The 13,323-nt window shown below is 35.6% G+C and overlaps 2 protein-coding genes across 14 annotated transcripts in view; both read left to right on the top strand.

Annotated features, from left to right (window-relative positions):
• The window catches only part of slc9a5 (solute carrier family 9 member A5), a 32,991-nt gene extending 23,046 nt beyond the window's left edge, over window positions 1–9,945 (top strand). The window contains 8 exon segments of the mRNA NM_001113472.1: window positions 402–472; window positions 590–716; window positions 5,154–5,245; window positions 6,065–6,191; window positions 6,492–6,641; window positions 7,013–7,085; window positions 7,180–7,311; window positions 7,887–9,945. Coding sequence (NP_001106943.1) covers window positions 402–472; window positions 590–716; window positions 5,154–5,245; window positions 6,065–6,191; window positions 6,492–6,641; window positions 7,013–7,085; window positions 7,180–7,311; window positions 7,887–8,452 — 1,338 coding nt within the window. The 3' untranslated portion in view covers window positions 8,453–9,945.
• Window positions 9,946–11,426: 1,481 nt separating this feature from the next.
• plekhg4 (pleckstrin homology and RhoGEF domain containing G4) overlaps window positions 11,427–13,323 on the top strand; it is a 119,354-nt gene continuing 117,457 nt past the window's right edge. For all 13 annotated transcript variants that reach the window (XM_087261370.1, XM_087261375.1, XM_087261381.1 and 10 more), the window contains exon 1: window positions 11,427–11,524. The gene's annotated coding sequence lies outside the window, so the exon portion shown is untranslated. The remainder of the gene's footprint in view (window positions 11,525–13,323) is intronic.

A 13,323-nucleotide genomic window follows, 5' to 3' on the forward strand; every position in this document is an offset into this window, starting at 1 on the left:
GGCTTAACTCGGTTAATTAGGTTAACAAGGTAGGTTAGGGTAATTAGGCAACTCATTGTATAAGGACGGTTTGTTCTATAGACTATAATAATTAGATTAAGGGGCTAATAAAATTGACTTTAAAATCTTTTTGTTTTTTAACTGCTTTTATTCTAGCCGAACTAAAACAAACAAGACTTTCTCAAGAAGAAAAAATATTATAGGAAATACTGTGAAAAATTCCCTTCTCTGTTAAACATCATTTGGGAAATATTTCACAGGAGGGCTAATCATTTTGATGTCAACTGTATGTATATTTGTTTTTGCCATGCAATTAGCCTTGAATGTAGACATGATGTAATAAATCATCTTAAGTAAATACAAAAATAAAATGAGATAAACATCTATCCTCCTGTCTTCAGGCCTTCGACCACATTCTGGCAGCTGTGGAGGACATCGCTGGACTGAATGGCTATCATCACTGGAGGGACAAGTGAGTGATTCAATACTAAATCTAGATGACAACTGAATCTATTATTAGGATGGAGGATGTGCTCTGCAATTATTCAAGAGCACGGTTAGTGTTTGTAATTCACTTTTTTTTATTTAGGTGGGAGCAATTTGACAAGAACTATTTGAGTAAGTTGCTCCTGAGAAAGTCTGTCTACCATAAGAGTGAACTGTGGGAAGCCTATCAGAAAATCAACATCAGAGATGCCATCAGTGTCATTGATCAGGTAAAATGCTGCCGTTTGCACAGTTTGTCTGCACTATGTCATTCAAGATCAAAGGAAGGATGATAATTGATATTTTACTGACAGTGACATTAGATTTGTGTTTTCAAGTACTTCATATATCCTGGCATTAAAAATATAGTTCACCCAAAAAATCGATGTTTTGAAAAATATCAAAAACTGGTGAACTAACTAACATAGTGTTTGTTTTTCCTACTATAGAAGTCAATGGTCACTGTTTTCTAACATTCTTCAAAATATCTTCTTTTTTGTTCATCATGCTGGCACACTTATTTTCCTGTAAGGGGACAAGGGTATTACAACAAATTTTGGACATGGTGTGATCATATTTATGTGCATTTTTCCATCATGCTTGAATATAATAATAATTATTTATTTCCATGGTACATGTCAAGGAACCTAATTTGATGCCATGTTATAAAAATGCTGTGTCATGGTATATTTTTTTGTAAGGCGTTCCATGTTGTATTATTGTTGTACTGAAAATGTCTTCCACTAGATGGTGTCCACACTCAAAAAATGAGTACTGGTTAAAAACAGACCATTTTCACATTTCTAGATTTCTCAGCAGTGGAAGTCATAATAGTTTGGTAAACCTAGAGAGCAGTGAATGAGAGACTATCACAAAAACGTTTTTTGAACTCCAGTTTGCTCAAATAACAAACGAAAAACTTCTCAAAAGTGTTTTCAGGATTTTCCAAAAAAAAAGAAAAGAAAAGAAAAAAATGTGTGAGACTGAGAACGGCAACTAGAAGACAAAAAAAAACAATATCAACTTTACTATCCTACTCATAGATTACTATCCTACTCACAACATTACAAACACTGTGCATAAGCGTTAACTAGTTATTACAAGTTGTAAATTAATTCGAAATTGATGTAATGTGAAGTTTATAAATGTATTTTTTTTATAAATAAAAATATTAAAAACTTAGTTGCTGATGACCATTTAACAAAGTTTAATTTCTAACTTTTTAATAAATATGACCATTGGTGTAACGTTAGTTCTTATTTATATTTATACTCATTTTTAAATTAATCATAAATCATTTTAAAAAGTCACATGTTATTAAATTACCCCACATTTTGTATTTTAAAAATGTAATTAAAAGTAATAAATGAAAATGTTATTAAAGTGAATACAAATTTAAATTTCTTTTTAATAGACACATTTAAAATATAAATTTTTCTACTGTATAAATCTTTATTAAAAGTCTTTATACAAGAAATATAGATGTCCTGAACTACATTTTAGAATGTTTGTCACAAGAATGCCAGAATTTGGCCGTTTTTAGGCAGACTGAAAACTCTTGTATAAAGAGGTCTTTGGGTTGGTGGAGAGTCTGGTCGGGGGTCCTTGAACCATTAAAGACCGAAAGCCCCCATACTACAACAGTGGGCAGAAAAAGCTCGGAGGTCTTTTCTCAGGCTCAGGAGAGTGGTTTGAGAAGAGCAGAGGATAATTCCTCTCTTTGTTAGGTCCCCTGACGCCACCCTGTCTCTGCCAATACTGCTCCTTTGTAGGCATCCGATACCTGTCAGACGCAACATCAAACCTATCTGCTAAATACTCAGCAGTGGCTTCATACAAAAGGAGTGAAATAAAAAAGAGAAGGGCCTCTGGTAGCGTCATATAATATATTTTATTTCAATCTTTTTTATGGGTCTTTTGTATGACAATACAAATTAAATATTGAGAGGTATACAGTGATGTATTGTCCATTATTAATCCCATCCTCTAACCTCTCATTCATTAACTCAACAAAACAATAAATGCATAAATACCAAATAATTATAATGAATTTAAATAAAAAAATAAAAATAAAAAAACCTTCTGATAAAATGGTAAATGGTACAGGTTGCCGGCACCAGGTGTTATAAGCAGGCCTTTGATGTAATCAAGAAAGAAATCCCAAGTCTTATAAAAGGAATCTAGTGAGCCAGAGAGTGAGCATCTCAGCTTTTCGAGTCAGATTCAGTAAAAAATGTCCTGTAACCACTTGTCATGTGTAGAGGGGGGAAGTGTGTTTCCATTTTAAAAGTATAGGACGTCTGGCTAGAATTGTGATAAAGGCAAGAACCTTACTGTCACAGCCTGTCAAATCAGGTTCAAGGGATACACCAAAGAGGGCTAACAAAGGATCAGGTGGCATATTGATTTAAGGGCTTTATTTAATGTATCAAAAACACCTGACCAAAAGGTGGCCAATAATAAATGTTTTGAAATAAATGATTGTCACATGCCTCCCGATTCATTAGTTTGTTTGCAAGAAAAAAGTAATCTTCCATGTCAGATTCACCTTTTCAATAGTTTCTCTCCCTTTCCCTTTCCTCTGCGCAGAAACAATATGTTAGATCAGAAAAGTTTTATAACACCTGGAATCTTAGTCATGCAGGGCTTTTGTCTTCCGGCGAGATCATTTCCTGCGCCCTTGAGTTTCATAGAGCTGGGCTTCCTGAGAGGAGTTATTAAGCTAATATTAGCACAAGATTGAAAGATAGGGAAACCTCTGTTCTCTTTCAGACCACCCAGTGAAAGAGGAACAGAATTAGGGTCAAAATGTAAAAGTTTCTAACATGTATGAAAAAATAGTCCGTCTTTTCTGCCATGGTTTTGCTTACAGTCTATATATGTTTCACTGAGCTGTGAAGTCAGGTCATTTGGTAAGAGTGCAGAGTAGATTGTTTAAATAATCAGTGGTTGTGTATGTCAAGAAATGATTAGTCAGCTGTAAATGTCATTTGTGAAAAGAGACACCATCAATAAGAAAGGAGAGCGTGGCCCGTATTTATCAAGCCTCTGAGAATTACTCATAAGAACAGTGCTAAGAATTAACTCTAGAGTAAAGAGAGCGAGAGTAACTTTAAAAGTTAACTATCATGCATCTCACACTCTACTCCATTCGGAAGGGTTCATCCCTAAACCCTAACTAACCCCTTCGAAGTGTTTACCCTCAAAGCTTCAAAGGGATTAGGGATGAGAACTTCTGAATGGAACACAGTATGAGACACTAAAACAAATCTAATATTTGTGGGTCCGAAGTGTCCATCAGTTGCACCTTCGAAATAGTTCATTTTGAAGGGTCTTTGATATGGTCAGTTTTGTGCACTTCGTTGTGGAACAGCACTTCAATTTGGCGCCCATGATTGTTTTCACTCTGAAGAGCCTTTTGGAACGCACCTAATGTTGAAATTTAAGTAAAGTGCAGGAGTAAATTTTAAGTCTTAGAGGGACACAAATGGGCTTTTGAGTGATTACATGAACATGTACCAATCACTGAGTAGAATTTCTCATTTAGGAATTTTTAGGGTTAATTTATATTGAATGGGAAATTCATAAGAGGAGTTTACATTTAAAACACATTTGACAATATGACTTATAAAGGTATTATATAAGATATAATATGACATTAAAAACAAAACAAAACATGCCTCATTTAAAATCGGAGTGCTGTTAGTAGTTACAGTGCTTGGCATGTTTGAGTACACGCCTCACAAATCTCTCATTTTAATTAATATTTTCTATACGATGCTTTAAAATATTATATTTATGCATATACATTAGATTAGTCAGTACTGGAGCCAGATCTGGAGCTAATCTAACAAAATAACTTGAAATAATGGTTCAAACATTAGTAGCCCAAATTTATATGTTAGGGAGAAATATGAAATATAATAGTAAAAAACAGCAAAAATCAAGAGAAACAAAAATATCTAAAAAAAAATTTGGTAGTTTGTAATTTATTTTTGCAATTTTTTTGCATGAATTGAAATGTACTATCTTTCTATTTCTAAAGATTTTCAGTGACTAAAATGTTATTTTAATAGATTTGTTTTTGTTAAAATGCGCCAAATATGTATTACATATATTCACTGAGAAATGGAGAAAAATATTCATTTTCAAAATGGGGTGTACTCATGTATGCTGAGCACCTCTTTAAGGCATTCACCCCAAAAATAAAATTTGACCATAATTTCTGTCATTTTAGTACAACTCACCTTTAAATAGTTCCAAATTAGAGTTTTTTTTGTTTTGTTTTTTAATTCAAAATAAAATATTTAGAAAATACATTTTTAGATTTTAGAAAATTGCACTCTTATGGTAGGTACGCACAGTGCATACAGCCGTATAGCTGCAGGCGCCACTGTGTCATATAAGCAGATACACTAGTCAACGTTTTTAAGTGGATCAATACCTTTCATCAAAGTTGTCTCAAAACTATTGAACAACACCCATTCTTGTTGTAACCTTTGTGATCCACTTTCTAATGTTGACTTAATTTTGTAAGTAGGATTAGCGAATTGTTCTCAGCACTTTACAGACTAAATTGGCACTATGAGATGCTTGATAAATACAGGCCCTGGTTTACATGTGCATTCAGATTGATATCTGGTGGTATGTCTGCGTGTTTCTCTCAGGGTGGGAATGTGTTGACCTCTGCTAGAGTCTCTCTGCCTTCAATGGCCAGCAGAACATCTTTCCCTGAAGTTACAAATGTTACTAACTACCTGTGAGTATGAGAATATATTTATGCATATCTCAAAAAAAATTGCTTAATTGTTATGATGTTGTCCAGTAAACAACGTGTATTTTCTGTACAATTCAAAAGCATGTTGTTGATAGTTTTTCTAAAATGTTTTTTTAAGTGATCATTTAATACATTTAAAATAATTACAAAATATATTAAAAAAAATGTTAATTACTCATGTGTTGCTAAATCTGAATTATGACTCCATTATTAGCATTGTTACTCCAGTTTACAGTGTCACATAATTATGCAGAAACCATTTTAATATGCTGATTGATCTCAACAAATGTATTCTTCTTATTATCAATCTTGATAACAGTTCAAACTGACCATTAAGTCTTCTAAAACACTATAAAAGTATTTTCTGTCACTTTTGTTCACTATTATAAGCAGTAAATATTCATGATATGTTTTAATATCTTCATATCTAGGCATCATTTATCATTTAATATCTTAGTATCATTAGTATCTTTTTAACAATGACTTACCCCAAACAATTTAAATGGCATTGTTTCTTAAATCAGATTAATAAGTATGATTGTAAACATATTTTCTTAAAGTAATATAAATGAATATAGACTATATTAAACTATATAGATAATATAGATTCTGACTACAATACTTACTATTTTTATTTTCAGAGGATGTTTTTATGTGTATTGGTGTGTGAAGACATCTTCTGTGGTGTAACTACTGTGCATGTGTTTGCATGCGTGTTGGTTCTTGTATTAACCTTTCAGTGTGCACGCTCACGTGTGTGTTTGTGTGTGTGCGTGTGTTTATGTATGTGTAACCACTCAGGAGAGAGAACGGCAGTGGAGTGTGTTTAGACCTCCAGGTGATTGACACAGTGCCAGGAGCAAAGATAGAAGAAGAGCTGGAGACACATCATGTGCTTGCTGGAAACCTCTACAAACCCAGACGACGGGTAAAGCACACAAACACACATTCTCTCCATAGATTTTTACACCAACCTATATATTTTCTCCCCTAACCATAATCTTACCACTAAACACAGCACTGACAGAAAACGTCTGGACAAAGGAAGTGTCCTCATAAACCATGTTAACTGTATGTTGTTATTCATGTCATTACTCACGTTTGTGTCCTCATAAACCATACATTCTGTCACTGCAAAGAGCTCTAAAGTATGATGTTGTGTCAGTAATATGGGAGACACATTGTGTGGTGTTTTCTTCAGTTGACCTCTTCTTCTCTGTTCCTGCAGTATCAGTCCCACTACAGTCGCCACTTCATGACATTGGGTGAAAAAGAGAGACAAGACAGGGAGGTTTTCCAGAGGAATATGCGCAACCGTCTGGAGTCCTTTAAATCCACTCGCTACAAACGCCACAAGAAAGACCGCAGTCAGAAAAAGGCAAGCACTCAATGTTGAGTTGTGTTACCTGGACTTGAAGGAGGTCATGCTAGTTTAGACAAAATAGCCTGCCTGTGTGAGAAAGGTCAGCTGCCCAAAGGCAGTGAAAAGACAAGGTTAAAGTTTGTTATTACTGATATGTATCTTGAGTGATGGGTTGCTAATTTGCTGAGTTTCTGATAATGTGCACTTGCATGATATTGAGAGAGAGAAAGTGAGATTATCATATTTTAAAATACGACTTTTTAAAGTAAATGCTACTATACAATATTAGTATTCTCATACCCAGTAATTCCAGTACATCCAAATGAACCATTGGAAGAGTCTCTTAAAGTGTTCTTTTTAAAATATTTGATAATATTGCATTACAGCGGAAAGGGTCAGATGCTAAAGAGCAAGACACCAGCGACAAACCCAGACGCAATGTCAGCTGGCAGGACAAAGGTTGGTTGTTAGGAAATGTTTAGCTTTTATGTTTGAATAAAGTGTTATATTTACAAGTGCATGATCGGTAACATGTTTCCACACATGTCTGCAGACCCGCTTGTGGCTCCATTGGCAACCGAGGAGGATAAACATGATCCTACTGAAGTAGATAAAGATGATGACGTGGGCATTATTTTTGTGGCTCGCAGAACCCCAGAAACACCAAAGGAGAGACCGAAATCAGGTAAGAATATGATGATGCTGTGAAAATCTGAGAAGAGATTAACATAGGCTCCAGCCCCATATACATTTCTGGACATGTAAATCGAAGCCAAAAATAAGAAAATAGCAGGGTGAAAATTCTGTAAAATCTGAAAACGTTGAAAAAATCAGATGAGGGATTTTCTTTTTCTGGATTGCTTTTTAAAACTGGTTTAGGGAAGAGTGTGAGAGGGTCAATCGGTGCTTTTTAAAACACTATTGGTTGGGTTTAGGGAGGGAAGAGGGTGGTTTAGTTGATCGATCAGTCATTTAGATAGTCAGTTAGTCAATCGACAGCGGCCTCTGGTGGATTTACACAAGAACAGCAGGCGCGAATGGCACTTGTGAGAGAAATTTGATATCTGAAAAAGCATACACAGCGCCCTTGGGTGGATTCGCGAACGCAAAAACTGCAAAAAAAAGTATCTCCTGGGACATATTTGGCGCTCTTCAGATATGTATATAGCGGTACATTTTCAAAACGAGCCTGGGTTGAAACTGATTGTTACCTATTCCCAACGCTTGTGTACCTTCTTGTGTTTCTTTCTGTTCTTGCAGTACCAGCAGCTCTGGATGTCTGTCAGAGCCCGATCACAGCTCCTCCCTCACTGACATGCGGAGAGAAAAACCTGCCGTGGAAAAGTGGCATGGGTTCCCTCCCTCCCTGTGTGTCTGTGGAGGCAACCAAAATCATCCCAGTAGACCTTCAGCAGGCCTGGAATCAGAGCATCTCCTCTCTGGAGAGTCTGGCTTCTCCTCCTGCTCCCGCAGAGCCTCTTCACCCGCGCATTAGCGCTCTCTCGCGGCTAGGAGGACCCCTGCGCACCCCTGCCAAGGACAAAAGTGCTGGTGTTGATGCAGGATTAGAAAGCACTACAAGTTCCCCAAGTTCAGGGCAGTTCAAATACCCTATGGGGAAGGAGGAAGAGGAGGAAGGTGCTCTTTCTCAGCAGCATCGGGAAATGCAGCCGCTAATGTCATCTTTGAGGCCGCCACCGCCTCCTCCTCCACTTGCTGCACAATCTGCAGGAAAGAGAAGGAATCCTTGTGTTTATCTTAGGAGTCTGGTGACAGTGCCACCTACTGGTGCAGAGCCACATAGCAGGAAGCCAACCCAACTATAGACTCTCTCGCTTTTTTACTGTGTGGTCATTTAAGGACCTTCAATCATCTCACAGTAGGCATTTACCTCCTCAGGCCAGACTTTATTTTTGAAGTCAGTAAATTAATAACTGAGAGGTTACTCGTTTGGTTTCTTTTTTTAGCACTTCATGGGTTTATAAATGCAATTATTTGTTGGTTTGAAGTGATCTTCAAGCTGTGATCTGCCCTGTATCATGTACCTCTGCATGTGTGATTGTCAAGGTTTAAAGCGACTGAACATCTTAAGGCTAAACCACATTCCAAGTACCATGTACTGGGAGTGTCTGTTGAACAGTGTTTTTACTGAAATGTCCTCCCTCAGTCACTCAATCACACATCTAAGAACGGCAAATCACTTCATGGTTATTCTTAATCTCACAGATTTATTCTTCAAATCAGCCAATCCATTTTAAAACAAGAATAAGCAGTGCTGAGGTTTTATCCTTTCAGTAGGGGATGACAGAACAACACATTTTCATCTGGCACAAAGCACACAAAGGCACGCGTCTTCAATCACAGTCGTTGAAATATTGAAATATGCATAACAAAATCCACACCCATTGCATCGGGTGACAAATAATTGATGATGATTGTCATCAGGAGCATTTATGCTGTGCGCAGGATGTATAAGATTCTATGCAGCACATGACTCTCTGTTGTTGTGTTTTGGAGAAACAGCAAGGTGTGTTAATTTATTTCGTATTGACGTCTCATCTTCATACCTTTTATGCTTTTGCTTTAGGAAAAACAGGGCTTAGTTAATCTGTATTTTAATCTACAAAGCTATACGTAGCTGTTTTAATAACCAAAGTGTAAAATGTTTTGTCCAGCATTGCGTAATTTTATGACACTATATTATATTTAATCATGAATAATTATTTATGGATCATTTATTTTATGTGATTTATCAGTAGTAGGGGGTTGGGAAATGGCTGCCGAGTATATCTTGTTCTGTTACCACTGTAGGTCGGATGTGAATGTCTACAGAAATATTTGACAGCGACAATGCACAGACTCATCTATATAATCTATTGCACTTATTTCAGCAGTGTTTAGTTTAATCGACCATATGCAGGCACTATGACTTACAGTATGATGAGATGGATGTAATGTTGTTTAATTTAGTTTTTTGTCTGACATATACCATGTATAACTATACCATAAAATGGTATTGTACACAGGTTTTGCACTTTAAATTAAAAGCCATTTAGTCCAGTTGTATCAATGGTGTTGATGAAGCTACTGGCCCATTGTTTTGTATTGCTGTGTAATTCTGTGTATGTATTGAGGGTTGTTGTGCCTTGAGAAGTTGTTATGTGTTGGGAACGAGGCCTTGTTGATCTATATTGTGCCTGTAACAGTATGGAGTGGTGGTTCAGTGCTATGTTGTCTTACTTGAACTTGTCGCATTAGCAGAAATGTCAGCCCAATCATTCGACCCCCATAAAATTCAACTGGAATTAAAAAACACACCTTTTAAATTGAAGACTGAATGTTCTGTTCTTTTCTCCCATGTGCTTATTTTTAGTGAGTAACACATCTATATGAGGTGTATGTGCCCAAATATTGACCCTGAATAGCTTCCATGATTAACGCTGACCTAAGAGAGCAGCACTTCAGTTTAACTTTTTAATGTTTAGATAAAAACATATCACTTATACATTCCAGTCTATCATATTTAGTTGGTCTCAGCTGGTTTTTCATCCTTGTATCCTCAGGAGGCCCAGTGAAGGAAACCTTTGGAGAATAATGAAGTTATAGTCCCCTTTAACCCAGGAGTCCCTGTGGTTTAGGCAGGGCTTCCCCAGACTACCCTCAAAAGACCACAGCGCATTTATGTGCTAATGTGCCATTTTCTCTTCCTCAAGTCCTGAAACAGATCCCAGCCAGCGATGAAGTCATTGGCGAGAGAACAAAAGTTAGATTTGAATGTGGAGACTTTAAACTGATTCAACCAAGTGATTTTCCCACCTGACTATATATCAAGGTTTTCAAGCTGACTTGAGTTGTAGAAATTCAATCTGAACATTTTAATAAATTAATCTGTACAGCATCCATGGATAAGAAGATATTCATTCATTCATTTTCCTACAGCTTAGTCCCTTTACTAATCATGAGGTCGCCAAAGCTGAATGAACAGCCAACTTATCCAGCATATGTTTTACTCAGCAGATGCCTTTTTAGCTGCAACCCATCACTGGGAAACACCCATACATTCTAATTCACATACATACGCTATGGACAATTTAGCTTACCCAATTCACCTATAGCACATGTCTTTGGACTTGTGGGGGAAACCGGAGCACCTGGAGGAAACCCTTGCCAACACAGGGAGAACATGCAAACTTCACACAGAAATGCCAACTGACTCAGCCAAGGCTTGAACCAGCGACCTTCTTGCTGTGAAGCAACATCTCTACCAACTGCGCCACCCCATACGAAGATAAACATGTGGTCATTTTTGTTCAGTGATATTTCCTGAACCAACAAATGTGATTTCTATCAAATACTAATAAGACCTAATTATATAAGAATGAATTTACCGTACACCTATTTATAACATAATAGAAATGATGGTGGAAACATTTTAAAAAACACTAATGTTTAGAAAAAAATTGTACATTCGACACATTTATCTCACTGTCATTTTAACAGATTTATTACAGTTTTTAAACGTGTGATTTTATCAATATTTAATCAATACTAAAAACATTCTCAATTGTTATTGGTGCTGTATTTAAAATGATAAAATAAACATAACCCTATTGTTGGAAATTAATAATAAGATAAAACCTTGTCGATCAAAACATCATATAAATTATTCCGCTAAATAATATAGGTCGCCGTCATACTTGGCGCATTAATATAACTACAACGGCTCGGTGAGGATCATCCAATAGAAATGTAGAGTAGAGAGTCGTATTTGTATATTTAATGATAAACATGTAACGTGTTAAACAAACTAGACGGTTTAATCAGTCATTAGCAATGTAGCGTATGACTACGGAAGCTGGGCTTGTTTTGGATTTCAGCTCTTTCCTGTGTGGACTAAGGTAACTTCACAGTTATGGTTTTATCATGCAGTCTTAATTAAAAGTTCTAGTAAGTTTTGGTGCAAAGAAATAACCAGTATCGAGTTGTAGCCAATGGTATTAGCATAATCTACATATTTTGGCTGAACACATTTAATTCAAATCGTAAAAGTATGTTTTACAAACACGTGAAACTTACCTGATGCTTTGTTCTGTAACGTTAGGTGTAACGTTAAACTCAGTCCGAACCGCGAACGAGTCCTTAACGTTACTTTCATACTGTGTGTTAACTTAGGTTTAACGTTAAATCGATGCCTTTTGGCAAACGTCTGAAGACTGCTGGTCAATAAACGTTGTATTTTGACCAAATGAAGATTCATTTTGTTCAAAGAAATAATTCGGTAACGTTAGGTGTATACTAGTTACAACTATAATCTACGTGCAGGGGCGCAACTGCACATTTACTGATGGGTATGCGAGTTAAAGTTTTGCGCCCCCCCCCCCCCCCCATATTAATTTCCTCAACAACATGTCGAAGTTCTGAACGCAACTGAAATAGTATGAAGAAGTAAAAGTATAATTACATTAAGCATGTTAAGTCACAAAGAATTACATCTCATCCCTACCCAAATTTCTTCTTAATTCCATTTTCCTCACCAAATGATTATAGCACCTCGACATGTCTTGTTTTTGTTCTTTTTGTACATTTGTCAAAACAAAATGATAAATATGGAAGTCGTAAAGGACAAAAGAACTTAAAAATGCAATAACTTCTCACATGCATATGTGAGAGGTGTAAGGACTATCTTCACATGAACAATTGACTGAAACTGCAATCACACCTTTCACAAAGTGAAATAAAAAAGACAAACTGCCTGAAATGTTTTATTTGATCAAAATGTTATTGGCAAACTTTTTGGGAACTAAATTGAACTAGTTTTAAGCAGAAAAAGTTACCAAAAGGCCTGATGTATCAATATGATACATAATTATTTATAAAAAAATACAAAACACAAATACAAAAAAACATGTATATGATATAAAAATGGATCTTGATGGGATTAATAAACATGACAGTTCCAAAAAATGTGAATATTCTGACTATTTGCTTGTGTCAGTTTTAACAGGGTTAAGAATCTAATTAGGTATCCAAAATTTATATAGGGGAATTTTTTAATCCAAGTATTATTTTCTATTTTGTCTAAAATATATTCAGTAGGCCCACATGGAGTCTGCGTGCGCAGACATCTGCAGTTTTCTACAGATTTTTAGCCCATCATTGAGTCTATCTAATTACTTTTGTAAATTTGTGTACATTTATAATTACTCAGTATTTAAATTCATTTTACTAATATTATTGTGATATAATAATAGTAATATTAAAATGTTCATATGATTTATTAACAATACAGTTGGTAAAGTAGTATTTTCTGCCTGTAATTCTCAGCAGAAATAGCAAAAAATGTTTGCAGATTCTGTCTGGCCCTAATATTTAGGTATGTAGCCTACTTTTATACATACATTTTGTGTGATCACTCTTATTTTTGCAAAATAATTAATTAATAATAATAAAGAGAATTTTTCAGATTACTCCAGATATACCTTTTGAGCTCAACTGTAAGTATGATTTGACAGTTTATTTTGATAAAACTTTTACATGAACTTTACACATGGATGTTTGACTGCATGTTATTGTTTTAAATGATTTAGAATTAAAATGTGTGTGCCAACATATGCAATTCATACCTATAAACCCTCTCGTTTTTGCCATATTAATTCTACCATATTTTACCATTCTATCCGCTGTCTTCCGTGTGTGT

This window comes from Danio rerio, chromosome 7 (genome assembly GCF_052040795.2).
Source record: "Danio rerio strain M-AB ecotype USA chromosome 7, GRCz13ab, whole genome shotgun sequence".
NCBI lineage: Eukaryota > Metazoa > Chordata > Actinopteri > Cypriniformes > Danionidae > Danio > Danio rerio.